The following is a 20987-nucleotide window of genomic DNA, read 5'->3' as shown; positions in this document are numbered from 1 at the left end:
GTGTGTGTGTGTGTGTGTGTGTGTGTGTGTGTGTGTGTGTGTGTGTGTGTGTGTGTGTGTGTGTGTGTGTGTGTTTGCTCTTGGGCCTTGCAGGGGGCTTATTAGGTTAGGGTGTGTATTGATCCGTGGAGACACAGGGATAGGTTAAGGCCTGTTAGGAACATGAGCCTCGCCGGCGCTTAAGGAGGCAGAATTCAATATATCAAGACGAAGACGTTGCTAATGCCCATTCAGCACAATGAGCTGCTGGCTTTATATTTACAGCTGTGACTCACTTTGGGAAGAAAGAATAATCCTGAGTTTCTCTGTCCTCTTGTTGTGCCCACAGAGCAAGTCCCCGGTCTGAAGGAGCCCAAGAGGGTGGAGGAGCTACAGAATAAAGTGATCTGTTGTCTAAGGGACCACCTGGGTTTCGGCTCTTCCTCCTCCTCCTCCTCCTCCTCCTCCTCCTCCAAGGCGGCCCCTGCGCTGAACCGTGTCCTGGGCCTGAGGACGGAGCTGCGGTCACAGAGGACCCAGGGCCTCCAGAGGATCTTCTACCTGAAGCTGGAGGACCTGGTGCCCCCGCCGCCTCTCGTCGACAAGTTCCTGGACACGCTGCCGTACTGATGCGGACTGCGCTTGCGCCCCCCATGGCGTGCCCACAGTCCCTGTTTAAGCTCCAGCAGCCCCCCTCCAGCCGTCCCCCGCCACCCAGGAGCACGCTACCCACACGTCCCCAAAGAGAGAAACAGAACCACGACTCACGCGCTCACTCCCCCTCCGCTTATATGCAGAGCAGAGAGTGAGCCGATGAAAAAGAAAACGTTCTCACCCAAAAAGGCACGCGAGGGAACTCTCAGTAGGCTGCTTTCTGCGCGGTGTCTGAGGTGATTCATACAACGCCTTACCACTTGTTTATCTCCCCCACTCTGTTTCAAACCCTCCTGTGTGGACTGCGAGGACGGATGGGGGGGTTGGCTGGGATAATAGGACATTCTATGCCCCCTCCCCCCCTTCTCTTCATGTGGGTCGCTGCTCCACTGAATTTAGGACCACTGATCAGAGTGTTCCTGCCTAGCGTGCCCAGGCTACAGCTCCTTCTGGAGGGACGCTTGTCACTTTGACAAATAGCTAAGGCTGAGTAAGTGTAAGAATGTTGTTATTGTTTTGTTTTTTATCTGCCCGTGTCCCAGGGACAGTGTGACTTGTGTTCCTCCTTTGAAAAAGTGAGGTTACTGCAATTCATCATCCGATGCTCTACGGTGAAAGTAACGTGTTGAGTCAGAGGACACAGATAACTCACACGAAACACGCACACACGCACACACACACACACACGCACACACACACACACACACACACACACACACGCGCACACACACACACGCACACACACACACACACACACACACACACACACACACACACACACACACACACACACACACACACACACACAGGTGGCTGTCAAATTTGGCTCTTATATCTAAGTGCAATTTCTAAGTGCTATGTTATTGAGTAAAAAAGAAAATATAATGATCCAGATGGAAAAAGAATGATTCTTTTCATATATTTCAACTCTAAATTATTTTAATACTAAGACTTGTTGGGTACTGTCTGAAACTGTCAGAGAGTGAGTCTCTGACTGAGTACAGGACACGCACTAACCACTGACGACTCAGTCAACCTGACCTGAACTTGCTGTAGTGATGTTAGTTTGTTTGTTTTAGTTAAAACTTTGATTTTAGTTTGTAACGACTCATTTGAGAACGACAAGTGGAGAAAATGAACATCATTTTATTTGGGCAGAATTTTGGCTTGAAAAGCATTTACACCCCAATTAGGTCTATGAGCGCCCCCACACAAACTCACACACTCACACACACACATTGAAAGACATATGACTGTCACTAAGTCCACAGTTGATACATTCCGCAGTTATGCTCTTTTTTATAATAAAAACAAAAGAAAACGTGTTCCAATAGTTAGGGACGAATTAGCGCGGAGGACTCTGTTGCATACCGTCTTTATTTTCTGTATGCCAGGAAAAGAGAGATTATATGCATGGTGTGCTGTAAGCTGTCAACATATGCTGCCATAGACTTATGAAAGAAGCTCAACCTGTGGTAGGCTCACAGACTGCAGCGCTATGGGGATCTCCCCAGGCCTCGACCACCCACTCTCGATCTCTCTCTCTCCTGCTCTCTCTCCCGCTCTTGAGCTCCCTCCCTCCCTCGCCCTCTCTCTCTCCCTCTCTCTCTCTCTCTCTCTCTCTCTCTCACACACACACACACACACACATAGGTACAAACACGGCAGCAGTTGAAAATATGAAAAAAGTCTATAGATATAAATATAAATATATATATATACACAAAACTAATATTTTGAAGTGTTTTTAGCTTTTTAAAATATTGTGGTACGACTTGTGCATTGTTTTTTGAAGAAGAGAAAGAAGAAAAAAAAAAAGATAAAATGTTGTCTTTTCAATGTCCCTCTTTGGTTTTGAGTTTTGGTTTGATTCTTTTTTTTCTCTTTGGTTCACTGGAGTTTCTGTTCAGCACTTTGAAATTATAAACTAGTTATGATTATTCTGCTTCACTGTGTCAAGTGTTTTTTATTCGTTTTTCTTTTGAATAACTATTTCATATTCAAGAAAACAATCATGAAATTCAAAGAATCTGTACCAGACATTTCACAAGTAAACAGTAATATGAATTCATGTGGGTAACATTTTATATTGTGTCAACGTGTGTGTTTGTGTGTGTGTTTGTGTGAGTGTGTGTGTGTGTGTGTGTGTGTGTGTGTGTGTGTGTGTGTGTGTGTGTGTGTGTGTGTGTGTGTGTGTGTGTGTGTGTGTGTGTGTGTGTGTGTGCGCAAATGTGAGTGTGTGTCGTGTGTGAGATACTGTTTGTATTTGTGTGTGTCTGTTTTTGGGAACATACATGGGTGTGTGCGTGTGTTGGCAAGTGTGATCGGGCAGCCAGAGAGAGAGAGATGAGCCTCTTGACAAATAAGGGGCTCCTCAGCTGTCCCTCCCGAGGGAGCCTGGGTTCTGGCAGACAGCGCAGGCAGGGATTATCAGGGAAAGAAGAGGACTGCCGGGAGAGGGGAGAGGTTTGTGTTCGCATGAGGTCCAGATCAGCTCGCAGCCTCGTTAAACACAATCGATTGCCTCTGTGACATTTCACAGCACATGCCGCCTATACTGTCACCACCATCAATCAGTCAGGGGCCCTCCTGCACACCGGCATGAGAGCCTTTTCAGACCCACTGATACAGATGTCAAGAATGGTGCGTCCACCAGCTTCAGCGTCGTACTAAGTGACCGCGGCGTGTGCGCGTGTGTGACAGGGAGGCAGAAGGAGTTTGGAGTAAAAAGCTATAGACATAGAAAACATACACATATATTCACAGCATCTATCGACAGAACACAGGCACAGACACACGTTCATTGTAGAAAATAACATTTTTAACATTGATAATGATAAATGATAAAGGAAAATGAACTATTATTTATTATACATGCACATAAGTGCTTACACGTAAAAATATTATAATAATAGGATTGTATGAGGAAAAAAACCTAAACTTTGTCCCACACCTTTTGGCGCCTTCAGGTTTCCTGTAATGTTTATCTTCATGCAGAAAAAAACATTGTGTGTGTGTGTGTGTGTGTGTGTGTGTGTGTGTGTGTGTGTGTGTGTGTGTGTGTGTGTGTGTGTGTGTGTGTGTGTGTGTGTGTGTGTGTGTGTGTGTCTGTGTGTCTGTGTGTCTGTATGTCGATATACATACTGGACCTCCAGCGTGTGTGTGCTTATCCTTACTGATTGCTGAGTAATCTAACACAAACACATAGCAAGGACCACTGCCAAATATATATCCGCACACAAAAATACACCCATACACTCAAATACACATGCATGCATGAGGAACTGTCCGTCTCCCAACCAATCGATGCTCACCGACAGATTGCAGATACCCCCAGAGTCTTAATTAGAGCTCTCATTAGAACACACACACACACACACACACACACACACACACACACACACACACACACACACACACACACACACACACACACACACACACACACACACACACACACATATGCACACATACAGACAAACACACACAAACACACACACACACACACACACACACACACACACACACACACACACACACACACACACACACACACACACACACACACACACACACACACACACACGTACACACACACACACACACACACACACACACACACACACACACACACACACACACACACACACACACACACACACACACACACACAGACATAGACAGATATAACATGAACGTATCCATTCAACTAAAACATAATTCAAATCATAAACAGAACATATTCAAATGTCACACGTAATGAACAGGTACGCAAAACAACAATAATTGTGCTACAGTTTATAGGCAATATTGTTAATAACCACAGAGGGATACCTTAATACCTCATGTGGTTAATTGCTATATTAGCTGGACACAGGACTAAGACCTATAGATTATAGGCTTTAATAGGTTCTCTCTTCTTCTTGTGAACACCTGACTGGTGATCATGGCCAATGAGCAAATAGCAGGCTACCTGCTGAATATCCATGATTTGAAACCCAGTTCAAACCCAGCGGAAGAGAAAGAAGGGGGGGGGTTCCCTACTGACTTTGTCTCCTGCTGACACACTTCCTGGATTAAATATTGAGAATACTAAGTACACAAACACACTGTGACACACACACACACACACACACACACACACACACACACACACACACACACACACACACACACACACACACACACACACACACACACACACACACACACACACACACACACACACACCCATGCATACATGCTGACAAATATCAATAATTCTGAGAGTAAGAAAAAGACTGTGAGACGGATCAAGAATGTAAGAAATAGAGAGAGAGAGAGAGCGAGAGAGAGAGAGAGAGAGAGAGAGAGAGAGGGGGAGAGAGAGAGAGAGAGAGGGGGAGAGAGAGAGAGAGAGAGAGAGAGAGAGAGAGAGAGAGAGAGAGTGAGAGAGAGAGAGAGAGAGAGAGAGAGAGAGAGAGAGAGAGAGAGAGAGATGGTGGAACAAAGAGGAAAAGAAGGCTGAGAGATGCACACACAAACATACACACAAATGCACAAGCAATACCATATGTCTACAGAAGGCAACCAGGGAAGTTCCCAACTGTGTTTTTCCTAAGGTGATAAGCATCCACAGAAGGAAGAGTGCGGATGTTCAGCCTATACATGTCAAAGGTGATGACACCCCGACACGGACACACACAAGGACACACACCGACACTGACACACACACACACACACACACACACACACACACACACACACAGACAAACACACTCACAGTCACACACACACACACACACACACACACACACACACACACACACACACACACACACACACACACACACACACACACACACACACACACACACACACACACACACACACACAAAGTTGTCACGTCACATCTAATCAATAGTATTTGTTTGGCATGATCGATGAAGAGTATTCATGCTGTCAATAGTGCAGAGCCTAACAGCACAGAGATCAAATCTGGTTGACACATTCACAAAAGCAAATAAAAATCATTCCTATCGTTTTTTCTCAGTCGGAAAGGTGGAACCTCTTAGAAACATTGCATCATCATTAGGGGAGTTGGCGTTGACTAACCCCTATGCGACACGATGGTTTCAACAAGGAACTGATCGAGTTCTAGAAGTTGGTGTCGGAAACCATATCGTGCGGACCAGGAACTGAAGTGTTGGTAAACAAAGGAGAGTCTGTAACTTAAAGATTGGAAAGGGAGAGTTTATTGTGATCAGAGACGAAACTGTCGGCGTATTTAACAGGCTGTACGATTCGAATCCGTTAAATAACATCTTATATCCAGTTTACTAATGGGTAAGCGAAACACACAACACTGACATACAGCACACGTCAGTGGACTGCTGGGTCAGATGAGTTATATTGGAGCTATCCGACTCGGAAAGCGAGGTTCTCATGCTTATTGTTACGGTAACCAACCTGTTTCAACACTAATATAATGTTTGATGCTGTTAGGAGTTATTTTTGGTAGTGGTGTTTATCTCATGTAACTTATGACCTTTATTTGGCACTGGATCACTGGTAGCCTGCAAACTACACAGCCTCCCTGGAACCACCAGTGTTCTTCTTCTTAGTGAATAAAACACACACAAAAAGTACACTGACCCAGATACCAATGTACTACTAATACTCCATGTAGAACTAACAGTATTTTGTTTTTCTATTGATCCAAAATGGGGTATTTATATATATATATATATATATTGTGTGTGGGTGTGTGTGTGTGTGTGTGTGTGTGTGTGTCATGCACGGTGAAACTGGAGTCAGAAGTGGGGGTAGCTCCTCACTGTATATGATGATTGTATATGTACGTCTTAATGTTTACAGAGCGGTGTACATTAGTGCTGGAGGTGTGAGAAGGCCCAGTGTGTGACTTGAGCCTAGATGTTGGCTGCCATCACCAGGCCACTATCATGGCATGGGAGGGCAACAAGCTGACACTCAGACGCCTGGAGGCACCTGTACAAAAGTTTGTTAAAGTGGCTCTGCCCACAGACCTGGAAAGACTGCAGAAACACCACAACAATATACTGAAGGTAGGAGGGAGGGAGGGAGGGAGAGAGGGAGAGAGAGAGAGAGAGAGAGAGAGAGAGAGAGAGAGAGAGAGGGGGGAGAGAGAGAGAGAGAGAGATACACATTGACAACTGATTCGTGAACATTGTTCTTTTAGTTTCAACGTGGTCAAGAATGGGAACGCCTCCACCAAGAGCATATCAATGCCAGCAGAACTGTACAGGTAAATAAGTGTGCCGTCGCTGTATGTGTGCTAGTGCAACTGGTGCTCCATGAGCACGTCTGTATACGTCTGCTCCTGGCTGGGTGTGCAGCACCTCGGGGAGGCTGCCGCCTGGATGGCAGCGTGTTTCCTAAGGTGAAATAGTTCCAAACAGATGCCCTCCTATCCTCTCAATCTGCCCCAGAGACACACACAGAGTGCTTTACCATGTCCACACGGTGTTAATCCAGATCCAGGCCTACTCAGCTCTGTGTGTGTGTGTGTGTGTGTGTGTGTGTGTGTGTGTGTGTGTGTGTGTGTGTGTGTGTGTGTGTGTGTGTGTGTGTGTGTGTGTGTGTGTGTGTGTGTGTGTGTGTAAGTGTCTGTGCGTTTGGTGTGTCATAAGTAAGCAGGAGATGGTCAAGTGATGTCCAACATGCTCTGGCGGGCTGCAGGTTCCACTCCCAGCAGAGCCTCACACTCTGTTACGTCTTCCTTGTCATGTGATCACATCTCATGTTCTGTTGGTCAGATTTCAATCAAGAAGGCCAGGAACATAGTTGGCTCTGACAAAACACAAGCTTCCTTAGAAATGTGTGTTTATTTATTCTCAATTGACTCGAGTTATAATCATGTGTCCTGTCAAAAGTGGTGTTTGATGACATGCCAACAGTGGTGTTTGACATTTTACCAGTGGTGTTTGATGACATGTCAACAGTGGTGTTTGATGACATTTTACCAGTGGTGTTTGATGACATGTCAACAGTGGTGGTTGATGACATTAACAGTGGTGCTTAAAGACATGTTAACAGTGGTGCTTAATGAAATGTTAACAGTGGTGCTTAATGACATGTTAACGGCGGTGTTTGATGACATGTTAACACAGTGGTGCTTAATGAAATGTTAGCAGTGGTGCTTAATGACATGTTAACGGTGGTGTTTGATGAAATGTTAACAGTGGTGCTTGATGACATGTTGACATTGGTGTTCGATGACATGTTAACAGTGGTGTTTGATTACATGTTAACAGTGGTGTATGATGACAGTTAAAGGCGGTGTATGATGCAATGTTAACAGTGGTGTGTGATGACATGTTAATAGTGGTGCTTAAAGACATGTTAACAGTGGTGTTTGATGACATGCTAACAATGGTGTATGATGGGAGTATGATGACATGTTTACAATGGTGATTGATGTCATGTTAACGGCGGTCTTTGGACTCTCCCTGCAGCAGCTCAGGGCCAACCTCAGGGAGATGGAGAAGCTGTGTGGGCGTGTCCGCCCTGAGGATGGCCCCGCCCTGCAGCAGTTGGTCACGCCCATCAGAGAGCGAGCACTTGCCGCGGCTCAAGACTTCCTCCTTCTACACTCTAACCCCGCCCCCTGCCCCCGTTGGTCTGACCCATCGTCCACCGGCCACCCCGTAGACCAGGAGGGTGACGAGCCCCCGCCCCTCTGCCAGGCTCAGCTCCGCCTCCCGGAGATCCCTGCCAAGCAGAACGCTGCAGAGTCCTGGGACAGCCTGGAGGAGGTGCGCCTTGTTGATCTCTTACCGTGTTTAGATTAGTTAGACTCATCGCTAAGCATCCTGACTGTGTAGCATAGACCAGAGGAGTGCGTGTTGTGAGTGTCACTAGGACCGTCATGGAAAGTCAACGCCTGGTAATTACTCCCTTAGGACCTGAAGGATCTCAGCGGCCTGGTGACGGAGTTCTCCCTGCTGGTCCATGTGAGTGAACATCAGCTCGTTGAGGTCCTCTGCCGCTCCATGCTAGAGCCCAGGTCCCAAATCACTGGGTCTTTGCTTGCCTGTTCTGTATCAAGGAGTCGCTCTCACAGCTCCAAAAAGAGAGGTGTGTGTGTGTGTGTGTGTGTGTGTGTGTGTGTGTGTGTGTGTGTGTGTGTGTGTGTGTGTGTGTGTGTGTGTGTGTGTGTGTGTGTGTGTGTGTGTGTGTGTGTGTGTGTGTGTGTGTTCAGTGGGCTTCCTCAACACATTAAGCGGTTGATGGCCCCTGAGGCCCCTGACTACAGCAGGAGCGGCAGAGAGGAGTGTGTGTCTGGGGTGGCGGGGTGATGATAGGGATGGAAGGTGTGTGGTGGAGGGCCGGGGGGGGGGGGGGGTCCACGGGGGCAGAGTGGGAACTAGACGGAGGGCAGAGCAGGTGGAGAACAGACTGCTCAGATTATGGCTCTCTCCTCGGGGAGGGAGAGAGAGAGAGAGAGAGAGAGAGAGAGAGAGAAGAGAGGGAGAGAGCTCATCTCCTGGATGAACCTCTGTCGGCATCATCATATATATTTGATATCATACATATTAAATAACATTCTTTAACTTTCGATCCCTTTCAATTCTGGGAAAATAAAGCATTTAAAATCATTGGAATTAGGATCCCACTAAGAGAAGATAAAAAGATCTGATAATACTACTAATACAGAGAACAGCAAAATGCAGAATAGATGCAGAAAATAAACGCCTCTTTCAGTGGTCAAGACAAGCACTTGGCCCCTATGCATCAGTTCTCACAGTGTTTTATGCAACTGCCTGTTTTCTCAAAAACAGTCTTCCAGCTTAGAATGCAAGGCTTTTCTTAGAATTCAGTAGTAAGTCATAATAGACGGCTTAGCCTTAGGCCTATCTACTATAGGACATCACAAGACAGGACGTGTCCCGGTGTGGTATTGAATCAGGGGGGAGGGGTTTTGGGGGTTGGTCTGGCTAATGATGGGGGAGGAGGAGGAGAAGAGAAAGGTGCTCTGCTTTGTTTTGCTGGTCACTGTGACTGTCCGGCCCCCACACAGGGAGACAGCTGCCACTCTGAATATTTCATGAGCACAACACAATGGACAAAGACCCACACACAGACCCACACACACACCACTATAATCCTCCCTTGACCTACCCACAGCTCCCAAACCCTCACCAGACACACACCTTTGTGCATAGATACACACATTTATCCTAATTTATGGTGGAGACAAGAAGCAGGTCAGGTATTAAGTGGGGTAACTAACTACAACACCTCGTTCAGTGTTCAGTGTGTATGTGCCTTCTGCCCTACGTGCGCAGGCTTTTGACCATATGTTTGGTTGGTTTGTGTTTGACACTGGAATATCATATAATGATATATTTGAACATAAAATATATTTAAGGTTCTTGGTAGTTACCGTCAGCGTATGTGTCACATATTGTGCTGATGGTAAATTAAGATGATGCTGATAATGCTGCTGACAAAAACTGTACCATGACAACATGTAGGTTCAGTTGTATCTCTCAGAATCAGTCTTACCTTCTAGGAAGGCGATGTGAGATTATTAAGAAGAATCAGGCTGTTAAGAGGAAGGCTGGACCAGACTTTTAATCTGCTATCACGTTCAGAACTCAACATGTTATCCACACATTTTCTTCTATTCTGTTTCTATGCTGTCTTTTATATGCAGAATGCCATGTTTTTCATTTTGCAATATCGGTTACACAAATATGTTAATTACAAAATATGGTTCAGGCCATTGGCACATGCATATTCCGTGTGCTTGTGTGCGTGTGTGTGTGTTGGTGACTGAGAGAGAAAGTGTGCGTGTTTGTGTGTTTGTGCATGCATGCGTGTGATTGTGTTTATGCATGCGTGTTTAAATGTTTATAAATATGTGTGTGTGTGGGGGGGGGGGGGGGGCGGGGGGGGTCTCCAGTGTATAACCCTGTCCATCAGTCCCAGCAGGAGAAGATTGACAGCATAGAAGACAACGTCAACACAGCAGCTGCCAACGTGGTGGAGGGGACCAGGAGCCTGGGGAAGGTGTGTACGTGCACCAGTTGCCGAGTGTGTGTGTGTGTGTGTGTGTGTGTGTGTGTGTGTGTGAGAGAGAGTGATGTTTCCGAGATGGAGAGATCGATGGCACTTTGCCTCCCAGCCATTCCACAGCGTTTGTCCCTATTGATCTGCTCAAATACGAAGGAAAGCTGCAATTAAGGAAATAGAGAGGGAAGAGGAAAGGGAAGGATGACTGATGGAGACACAGGATAAGAGTGTTGACCAGGCCGTGTGTGTGTGTGTGTGTGTGTGTGTGTGTGTGTGTGTGTGTGTGTGTGTGTGTGTGTGTGTGTGTGTGTGTGTGTGTGTGTGTGTGTGTGTGTGTGTGTGTGTGTTAAAATCCTCACATGGATTTTTAGCGGCAGAAATCTTTAAAAGATATTTCACACAACACATAATAAACAATCCAACTTGTGTATAATGACAACAAGTGAATAGAATAAACCTTGCATACAATGGATGTGTCTCATTTGTCGTGAACGAGTTCATATCAAAAGACAGATGAAACATTGCGATGTTTTATCGGAAAGCCAATATATCAAAACAATCGTTGGGCGGCAATGTAAAATGGCATTCATCATGTATCTTACTTAGTTTTTAGTTTAGTTTATTTATTTAGCACACATTACAATAATGGTGCAAGGAGTGAACGAAGCCCACTGGGCTTGTACAAGAGTTCCACCCCTGTCAACAATCACAAACAAATAATATTTATAAGGCTAACAAATAAACTTTAGAAAATAATGAGACAAAGTACATAAATAAATCAAAAATAATCAAAATTCAGTAATAAGATGATTCATGAAAAGATAAGATGTTTTTTAAGCTGCTTTTTGAAGACTGAGTAGGATGATAAGGATCTTAATAAGGGAGGTAGAACATTCCATAATGCAGGGCCTCTATACGACATACTGAATTGATGATGTGATGTGCGGGAGAAGGGTAAAGATAGGTTGTTATTATTGCTGTGTCTAGTGCGATGTGAATGTACGTTAAATGAGTGAGTAAATAAAGACTTCATTAAGGGGTGTATTTTGAATCAAAAGATTGGCATACAAAATGGGAGGATGTTATTTGATCCTTTTGATTTGAGGTATTGAATTGAGCCCTGCTCAAGGGCACTGCCATGAATGTGGAGACCACATTCAGTTCCCTTACATAGCTTCAGTACAGAGCCGTGTCGGCCTTCCACTCACAAGCCTCCATAATGTCATTTCATTTCCAAACCTTTTTTCTTTAATACCCAGTCCTTTCAGCTGGGATTCAGCCATCCTAACCACTGGATCCCCCTGCATCCTTAAACTGAACGACCCTAGCCATGAGGGACTCCTGATGTTAGCTTCCTAGGAACGGTTATGGGCGGCATGTGGCTCAGGAGGTAGATCTGGTTGGCTGGTAACCGAAAGGTTGCTATTTCGATCCCTGGAGGGTAGAGGTGTCCCTGAGCAAGACTTCTCACCCTGCTCCCAAGGCTGTCGCCTTGCATGGCTGACACCGCCGTCGGTGTGTGAATGTGTTCATGAATGGGTGAATGTAAGGCAATATTGAAAAATCGCTTTGAGTGGCCACTGGTGAGAAAAGCACTGTATAAATGAAGTCCATTTACCATTTCTGTATGTTATCTAAACTACCAGTGCGTCCATGGTGCACGTTGACCACGGGCAAGCCCATAAGGACACCCAAACTAGCTGGCCTTGTGCCGCGTGGGACCACCACAGCACATGGTGTAGTGTGCTCGTTTATTCGTTTTATTTTATTTATTTATTTTTTGAGAGTAGTGGGCTGAAATATTTACTCCATTTTTTCTTCTTACTTATTTTCTTATTGAATTGCGTCACACAATTTCTTTTTTGGAATACACATCTGAAACAGAAGTTAGACCGACCGACGTTGGTTCGATCTCAAGCTGTGTCTTGCATTAGGAAGATGTCTCTCTATATGTTTACGTCACATACCAGCTATGGTCAAACCATGCAAAAAGATTTGCATGGTTGTGCGGATCAGTTCACGTAAGCTCAAATCAGGGGTATGTTTAAAAATGTTTGAAACTAATAACACGGTCACACAAAGAGTCACACCTCATTGCTGAATTTAATCCATGTTTATTAATGTTCTGTTAGACGTTTAAGGTGACATTTGCTCCATGTGTCAGCAGAGCTGGTCTAAGGAGAGGAGGTTCAGGGAGATATAGAAGATGAAAGCCATGTTAGATGTTTCGGCGTGTGTTTGAACCGCGGTTATCTGTCATCGGTTCAGACAACATTAACGCACGCCTTTGCGTTCACAATTGCTCAGACCTTCGCCATCTTTTTTTCCGACTTCAACCCAAAACCCTTTCAACTGAACTCTGATTAAATTAAAATTACCTCGACGACCATGGGCTGGGACGAGGGACGCGAGCTTTTGAACCGGATTAATGGTGACGGATAATCAAGGTGTGTGTGTGTGTGTGTGTGTGTGTGTGTGTGTGTGTGTGTGTGTGTGTGTGTGTGTGTGTGTGTGTGTGTGTGTGTGTGTGTGTGTGTGTGTGTGTGTGTGTGTGTGTGTGGGGGGGGGGGAGAGGGGGGGGTGGTCAGAACTCCTATTAATTGCCATCAACCTTAAAGAGCACCTTCTGCTGTGATGATAAGGCTGTAATAACGGGGGCGGGGCCCACATCTCTCAGATTCCTCACTAACAGAGATAATAATAATACTAATAATAAAACCAACGCTCTTTGAAGCCGCCCGGCTGGGGTGTAGACCTATTTGAATTCCTCTCCCCTGTTCCGTGTGTCAATGTGTGATCAATCATTAAAGAATATACGCGTCTTGTATCGCTAAACGAGGTCTAGCAGCCTCAAAGGACTCACAACTCCAAAGGCTTGTGTGTGTCTGCCAGTGTATCTTTTTCTCGGCAGAATGTAATATGTATTTTTCCTATAAAATATATACATAAACAAGTCCCTCTTTCTGTCTGTCTGCAGGCGGTGGGCTACAAGTTGGCCGTGCTGCCCATGGCAGGGGCCATTCTGGGTGGGGTGCTTGGGGGTCCCATCGGCCTGCTGGCGGGGTTCAAAGCCGCCGGGATTGCGGCGGCCCTGGGGGGCGGCGCGCTGGGCTTCGCTGGGGGGAGCCTGGTCCAGAAGCAGCGCAAAGCCACGGTGGAGCTGCAGATGAAGCGGCTGAACGCGCCGCCTGACCACAAGCCCCCCGAGAAGAGCGACTGAAGAGACAGTTCTACAGCGGGGTCGGGACACCCGCTCCTCTGTTGGCGACAACAGGGGACGGCTGTCTCATGAGTCACACTACAGCATGCGGTTGCTGTGCCTTGGAAAGCAGAGTGGAAGTCATGGCACTATCAACACTAACTTGAATGTTTTCTATCGTTTTTCTGGAAAGCTTTAGTTATTCAATCATGCAATATATACTTGTATTCTTCAAGATTGATTCCCTACCTCTTCTGTGAAATGCTGTCCTACTTTAAACATCACAACTATAGCACTACTTTCATATACGGATGAGATTTGAATATGTAAATTAATAACTGTATAAAAGTGCCTAACGAGATCACGTAATTGATCCAAACATGCCATTATAATGCTGCCCTTTAATTGCCAAATTAAAATGGATATTTTCCACCTTCTTGACCCTCAGCATAAACCCAGTCACTGTATGATTAAGTAGACACAAAAATAAGAAGTCGGACAACAAACTATCTTGTAAAATGGTTTTAATTTAATCTTTTCAAGTCGGCTACTCTCATGATGTGATGACTTGATTTTTAAAAATGTTGCTCACCGTCCCCCATTTCCCCCAACGCACCCTTTGTTTACATCAACATGCAGGCTGCCGTGGGCCTGTTGGAAAAAAATAATAAAAAGAAGGCAAAGGTGCACAGCATCGAACTAACAACTTTGTCCCAATGCCTCGAGTTACCCTACAACACAGCCCATTGAAACGGGCCTGGATCTTGCAAACGGTGTGGGGGCAATCAAATGAGGAGCCTTCTATGAAGAAATAAGAATCAAATCCTCCCAGGCTGCAGACCTTGTGCTCCCATCAGGAAGCTGTCTGGTAGCTGGGGTCAAACATGAGAGAGGGGGAAGCCCTTCTCAGCAAAGACGGGTTAAACCAGACATTGCAATAATTCAGGGCCATGTTTCAGAACTTCAAGGGAAACACGACCCCATCCATAACCATTTAGTACCATTCAGGGTGAGTGCCAACAGGCCGCCCCAGCTTATTTTATTGGGGTCACAGGTCTTTTATTATCTTGTCAAATTATCTACGGTGTTAAGAGGCCGATATGCACGAGAACTCACAGAGAAGTCGCTACTTCAAACTAACATGTTATTGTACATTGCGCTACACAAATGGATTTGGGTAGAAATCTGAAGCCAAGGACACACTGTACTGACTGTACTGGAAAACCCACAGAACTGAACCAGAGACCTGGAGTGAGGGAGCCCACCTTGGTTTGTTTTTTTTACAAACAACAAAAATAAAATAAAGAAAACTCTGCGTTTAATTTAGACCATGATGACAGACACGCCGACGTAGCACACACATATTTACAAGCGCCAAAAAAAAAGTAAAAACACATTTTTGATGTCCTAAGCCCGCCTTAACATCGCCCTCCCAAATAAAAATTGTACGTGTAAGAGTTATGAAAATATAGGTCATCCCAACACAGCTGTGTCTTGGACTGCACTCCTCCATCTCCTCCTATTTCTTCAGTAAGGGTATTGGTGTTGCTGTTGTGTCCCGCTGGCCTGTCCCGACCCCCTCCGACTCCTCCCCTCCCCTCCCTGGCCCCGGGGCGCGGCGTGGAGTCTAGAGATCAGTGTGATGCGCTGGGTGGAGGTCACAGCTCATCGCGGTCCCTGCTTAGGATGGTGTAGCGGGTTTCGCTGGGGGCCAGCTTCTGGAAGGAGCTCTCTGGGGGGTTGCTGGCCACCATTTCTATCATGTCCTCCTGGATCAAAAACACACACACAGACACACTTGGCTTAGCGCCAATGGGGCAATGCGGCAGCGGGGTTGTTTAAGTAGCCGGTGGTCCCTGTTGGGGGTCTCACCTGTCCTGGCGTGCTGTCTGTGGGGTCAGGTCCGTGGTGGAACTCTCGATGTAGCTTCCCAGAGTGGAGGTCCAGCACAAACTGTCTCAGCTTGCCATGGATCCTGAATTTGACACGCAGAAAGCACTATCATATTAGCTGTCTGCCTCGCGGCTACATCCCTGGCACATTCCCACACACACAGGGAAAGGGCGGCAATTCTGGACCCCAGCGTTGAAATAAAACAATATTACTGTGGACAAGCAATATGAGACATTAATCTCCCGGGACGGGTCCCGTGGCAACATTAATCCACATTAACACAACGCTTTGAAGTGTGCTTTATTAATGATGGAAGGCTGTGTGACAATAGCCTGGTAGAACAGGAAAACCCAACAATTAAAGCTAGCTGTGTGTCAGAACAGCGCCCAACACAAGGCTTTTGTATATACATACACACGCACCATACGTTGCACTAATGTCATTACGGGCTGGGTGTGCCACATGCACTGGTGGGAGAGATAGTGATGTGATGAAATTAGGTTGCTTGAATGGGGGGGGGGGGGGGGGGGGGGTTGCTTGGTCCTCCGGGCTACGCCTATCTGATCAAACCATGATTGGAGAGGATGGGGGACAGAGTGTTGGTGGGCAGAATAAATAGGATTAAATCAGATTAGACTGGATTAGTTTAGCCCTAATTGCACGTGCCAAATCATGTCACATTAGCACCGGTGTCCTGGCCCATTAATAAAGGACTGATTCCAAAGGTGTGACATCTCTGCTTGGAGAGTGTGTGTGTGTGTGTGTGTGTGTGTGTGTGTGTGTGTGTGTGTGTGTGTGTGTGTGTGTGTGTGTGTTGTGTGTCCTATTTGTAGTGCCTCGTCTATGGATAAAAAGGTTGAAGATAAATGTAGTACTTACATGAGGTCTTTGAACTCGGGGAAGACATACATATGTCTGAAGGAGTCGATGGCAATGACGGGACACTCGGCGGGGGTCTTCTGGATGTGCAGCAATGGATGGCGGAACTTTTCGCAATCTGCATGCAGGAAGTTTATAGAGCCTGTGGAACGAGGAAGGAGTCAACACACGCCAAACCACATACTGGTCCTTTGTTGACACTAGGAGCAGTCATTCCTGTTCCACAATGAGGCTCCACAGCACCACCAGCCAAAGTGTCTGCCCGCATAGACAACAGAAGTCGTGGCTCCCACACGTGATCACTGTTCTGCCCTGTGGCGCACCTTTTTCACTGATTAGCTGGCGGGCCACTTCCTGTTGGAATTGCTCCAAGCTCTCCGTGTCTTCCTTGACGTGGAACAAGATGAGGAAGGGGATCCCTTCTTCTGTCAGTTCCTGGAGGAAAACCACAGGACAAGAAAAGTCACGGTATCTCCAATGGCCCGTGTTTCCACCATCACCCTATACCACCAGGACATGCGGATGCGTGCGTGGATGCATAAAGAACACACACCTCTCCGTTTTCAAATGTGATTTCCCTGACGAGTGGGACACACTTGTCCTGGGTCCAGGCGTAGCTGAGGTCAAAGCTAGGTAAGGAGCCCAGGAAGACCATGTCTGGGACGGCCTCACCCACGGGCTTGAAGATCACATTGTCTCCGCTGAAGCGCTCCGTCTGGGACACCTCACTGGGGAGGGTAGAGAAAAGTAATCAGCCAATAAGTCATGAACTAAATCGGGAAATGAATCTTCATGTCAATGTAGTGGTCACGATTAAACCAATCAATGGGCTGGAACAGGTTTTGTGAGGTGAGCCTTTGGGGAGCTGATCAAACAAGCTTGGGCGTGCAGTCATTCGGTCTTACCCGAAGGCAGCAAAGAACACGCAGTCGTCTCGAAGGATGTTGGCCACCTTCTCGAATGTGTGGTAGCCGTCCGAGTCCTTTGTTTCAAAGTAACCTATGATGTTTCTCTTGCTCCTCTGATGACCCAGAGAAGGAGAAGCACAGATGGGACGTGAAAAAGAGGCAAACATCCCATCTCGTATAGAACAGCCATCAAGGGCCCGCAGCATAGATGTCACTTTATATATTTATTTTTACTCATTTCAAACTCACATCCACTTTATTCAGCTCCTCCAGGGAGTTGACCTCTTTGATGGGGTCCACCTTCTGCTGGCGGATAAAGTCGGCGATGGCCGCCACCGACCTCTGGCCCCTATACTCCCTCTTCATCATCATTCCATTACGGAACAACTTCAGGGTCGGGTACTTTGATATACGGTACCTCTGGGCGATGTCCGCTAAAGAGTGACCACAAAAAATATATTAAATGAAAAGTAGAGAAAAAATGTAAACAAGTGGGTGGGTGGGGCTGCACACAGACAAGAGATAAACTGCAGCCGGGAAACACTGACTTCAGTCAAGGCTGCGCTCTGATCTGCTACATAAAAGCTGCCCCCCACCAAGAGTAAATATTCTCTAGGCACACAGTGAATGAATTTGTGTGCTTGAGTGTGTGTGTGTGTGTGTGTGGGGGTGTAAGAGTGTGTCAGTGTGCGTGTGCTTGTGTGTGTCAATCTCTCCGCGGGGTGTCTCTAAGCCTCCAGTCTTCACAGGCAGCAGTAGTTTTGTCATTAGTCTTCAAACAGTTTGCAGGTCATCAATAATTCTATTTAATTTGCTTTATCTCAAAAGGCTGCGGCTGGCGGTTCATGTGCCACTGCTTTGGTGTGCTCTGCATCTATGCATTCATATAGGGGACATGGAAAAGCAGAGCAGCTGTGTGGTTATTCGGACTATTCGGTGTGTGTGTGTGTGTGTGTGTGTGTGTGTGTGTGTGTGTGTGTGTGTGTGTGTGTGTGTGGTGTGTGTGTGTGTGTGTGTGTGTGTGTGTGTGTGTGTGTGTGTGTGTGTGTGTGTGTGTGTGTGTGTGTGTGTGTGTGTGTGTGTGTGTGTGTGTGTGTGTGTGTGTGTGGCACTGTCCGAAACTTGGATAAACAGGGGAGCAAAAGACTTAACATCGAACTAATGTTTAAATCTCTTTGCTGCATCTTAGTGTTGCCATGACAAGCACTATCCTGACTTTCTTACAGGTACCTTTACCTTTAGACTTTTGAATCAGAATTCAGTCCGCACATTTTACAAAAGATACTAATGTAGGGCCGCCACCAACCGACATTCATTCTCAAGACAGACTTACAATGTTGGTCACAGTCGACGCGGGCGAAGACCACCTGCGTGATGTCAGGGTACTCCTCCCTGGCCAGGTTGGAGGCCTCCTCAAAGATGGGATGGAGCATTTGGCTGAATCGACACCTGTGATACAGCGGCAACTACATGAGCCCCATAGAACCTTTAATATAACAGTGGCAATATCACCCTATCACTGTCTTTAACATGTTTAAAGTGTAACAAATGATGCATGAACAGAAAAATTTGAAAGAAATGTCATCAGAGACAGCTCTTTGATTGAAGCATTTTACCAAGGTAAGACAAACTATCAAGCCTGACATGCACAGATTAATTGTAAAATAATGAGTCCATAAAATTTCATTGATAAAAAAAAAAAAATGTCCTAGAGAAAAGGACAAGCATAGACTTACCAATCTGCATAGAAGTTGACCAATGCCACCCCAGCATTATCTGCAAACGATACAATAGGCATCGTAGTCAGCTCACTATGTCAAGTTCAATCAAGCTATATTTCGCAGTTAAGATAGTTAAGATAATGGAAACTAAAAATGTATGAGGACTTACTGAGAATTTCCTCAATGTTGCCTGTGTCAAGACTGGTGATCTCTGCCTTCCCAGGGGTAGAGAGGCCCATCACCTATAGACAAAGCGGGTTGACGCAGTGTTAGGGCACGCCTGGTGTCTAGCAGAGGTAGAGGCACAGGTCAGGATCATTCAATACTTTGATATCCTTAAAATAAATAATATATTTTTTGGCCCAAAAACCTTTTTCTGTTGTTTTGCAAGTACACACATGGAAAGTAACACTATTTTCAATGCACATTCATTTTACTCAAGCAACTAAGTAACGCATCTAATTTTGCCTAATACTCTAGGGTCCCGACATGTTGGAAAATATGGTCATGAAAGATGGTAATCAAACATTGGCTTTTCTAGCATACCATGTTATATTCAATTTGGTATAAACTTCTAAACCATCACAGCTATTATGGCGTTGTTAATACATTGAGCAGGCTTTGATCTCATCCAAACACTGCTGACATCCTTCTCCAACCGGACATCTTTGTCAACTTAGCTCTGTCAAACCAGTATAGCTTGTGATGATAGGATGAACACTCAGTGTTGTCTAGGTGTCACAGTAACGTCATTTGCATATCAGAGAACGGCTACGCATTCGCTAGACTTGTTCCAGGGTAGTTTTCCTACACAAATAATGAGGCGCGTCTCATATACATACATTATGTTACTAAACCATAACCAACTGAGCCAGCGGTGCAGTTCAACTTGTTCCGCCTGTCCATGACTGTTAGGTACACTATGTGTATTGATCCACTGACACGATCATTCATGTAGTTAGGATCATATAATTTCCTGGGAGACCTGATATTCATTCAAAATATAAAGTTTTAATTTAAGGCCTAAACTCAAACATCACACAGCTGCGGCTGCGTCCTGTTCCGGGTTGTCAGCCAATCAGAATGAGCCACAACAGAGGAATTCACCCAGCGACCAGCATCACTCCGGAGGAGAGACACAGCTGCACGGAATCCACTGAGAAATGTGCAATATATCTCCAAATAAGCGACATAATTCTCAATAAAAAACAAACCCCAGTTAACAGCGATTAAACATGCTAACCGGCCCTGTGACGTGTGATCCACACATATGATCATTGGGATGTGTGCTAGGCCGTTTATATTATAGTTTAATTTGACAGGTATCTTACGATCTGGGAGGTCTAGTTTTCCGGGTTTTGTATATGGGCTACTTGGATGAACTTGCTATTTGCTAAATAGTGACCCATCTCTCCCCTGCCGATAGTTTATATGACGGCTACGGTGAGCTAACCTGACCGGCTAGGGTTAGCTCACCACAGCTAAGACATTTTATTTTACTTTACAAAGCAAAAATTCCTGCGCTTACCAGCAATATTGAAGTGAAGAAGCGGATATCGAGATAGGGCAATGCCGGTAAGAGTTTCATTGTATAATACAAGTGATGAGTGTTATAAGGTGGCTGTGTGTTCCCAGTCTCTCTCGACGCCGCTCTCCTCACTACAGCAGGAAACGGACGGCGAGCCCATCTCACGGTAACACCGGAACCGAGGTGCT

At 45.8% G+C, this 20987-nt stretch overlaps 3 protein-coding genes across 5 annotated transcripts in view; 2 read left to right on the top strand and 1 right to left on the bottom strand.

Moving 5' to 3' along the window:
• The window catches only part of nr4a3 (nuclear receptor subfamily 4, group A, member 3), a 22801-nt gene extending 20228 nt beyond the window's left edge, over positions 1 to 2573 (top strand). For all 3 annotated transcript variants that reach the window (XM_056602454.1, XM_056602452.1, XM_056602453.1), the window contains exon 8: positions 329 to 2573. In XM_056602454.1, coding sequence (XP_056458429.1) covers positions 329 to 609 — 281 coding nt within the window. In that variant the 3' untranslated portion in view covers positions 610 to 2573. The remainder of the gene's footprint in view (positions 1 to 328) is intronic.
• A 3197-nt stretch (positions 2574 to 5770) lies between these two features.
• On the top strand, positions 5771 to 16209 carry stx17 (syntaxin 17). The gene is made up of 7 exons (XM_056603183.1): positions 5771 to 5958; positions 6490 to 6698; positions 6833 to 6898; positions 8109 to 8408; positions 8556 to 8606; positions 10582 to 10668; positions 13649 to 16209. The coding sequence occupies exons 2-7, from the start codon at positions 6576 to 6578 to the stop codon at positions 13889 to 13891; spliced, it is 870 nt and encodes a 289-aa protein (XP_056459158.1). The 5' UTR covers positions 5771 to 5958; positions 6490 to 6575; the 3' UTR covers positions 13892 to 16209.
• On the bottom strand, positions 14367 to 20979 carry erp44 (endoplasmic reticulum protein 44). The gene is made up of 11 exons (XM_056603180.1): positions 20800 to 20979; positions 19441 to 19513; positions 19287 to 19326; positions 18884 to 18999; positions 17800 to 17984; positions 17548 to 17663; positions 17196 to 17370; positions 16966 to 17077; positions 16643 to 16784; positions 15743 to 15845; positions 14367 to 15639 (listed from the first exon to the last, which is right to left on the bottom strand). Exons 1-11 carry the CDS (start codon positions 20857 to 20859, stop codon positions 15529 to 15531), a joined length of 1233 nt encoding a protein of 410 aa, XP_056459155.1. The 5' UTR covers positions 20860 to 20979; the 3' UTR covers positions 14367 to 15528.
• Between the last annotated feature and the right edge of the window lie 8 nt (positions 20980 to 20987).

The sequence above is a fragment of the Gadus chalcogrammus genome, chromosome 11 (genome assembly GCF_026213295.1).
Source record: "Gadus chalcogrammus isolate NIFS_2021 chromosome 11, NIFS_Gcha_1.0, whole genome shotgun sequence".
In the NCBI taxonomy this organism is placed as follows: Eukaryota; Metazoa; Chordata; class Actinopteri; order Gadiformes; family Gadidae; genus Gadus; species Gadus chalcogrammus.
The sequence above is the reverse complement of the archived record's forward strand: the minus strand, read 5'-3'. Positions and strand labels throughout refer to the sequence as shown.

Bases quoted from the DNA above. Each gene is read 5' to 3' on its own strand.
- stx17 (XM_056603183.1), top strand. From the start codon at position 6,576: ATGGCATGGGAGGGCAACAAGCTGACACTCAGACGCCTGGAGGCACCT. The intron at 6,699-6,832 runs GTAGGAGGGAGG...TTGTTCTTTTAG, and splicing joins ACCACAACAATATACTGAAG to TTTCAACGTGGTCAAGAATG. The intron at 6,899-8,108 runs GTAAATAAGTGT...CTCTCCCTGCAG, and splicing joins ATGCCAGCAGAACTGTACAG to CAGCTCAGGGCCAACCTCAG.
- erp44 (XM_056603180.1), bottom strand. From the start codon at position 20,859: ATGAAACTCTTACCGGCATTGCCCTATCTCGATATCCGCTTCTTCACT. The intron at 19,000-19,286 runs GTAAGTCTATGC...GCTGTATCACAG, and splicing joins GTCAACTTCTATGCAGATTG to GTGTCGATTCAGCCAAATGC. The intron at 15,640-15,742 runs GTGAGACCCCCA...TTTTTGATCCAG, and splicing joins CAGACAGCACGCCAGGACAG to GAGGACATGATAGAAATGGT.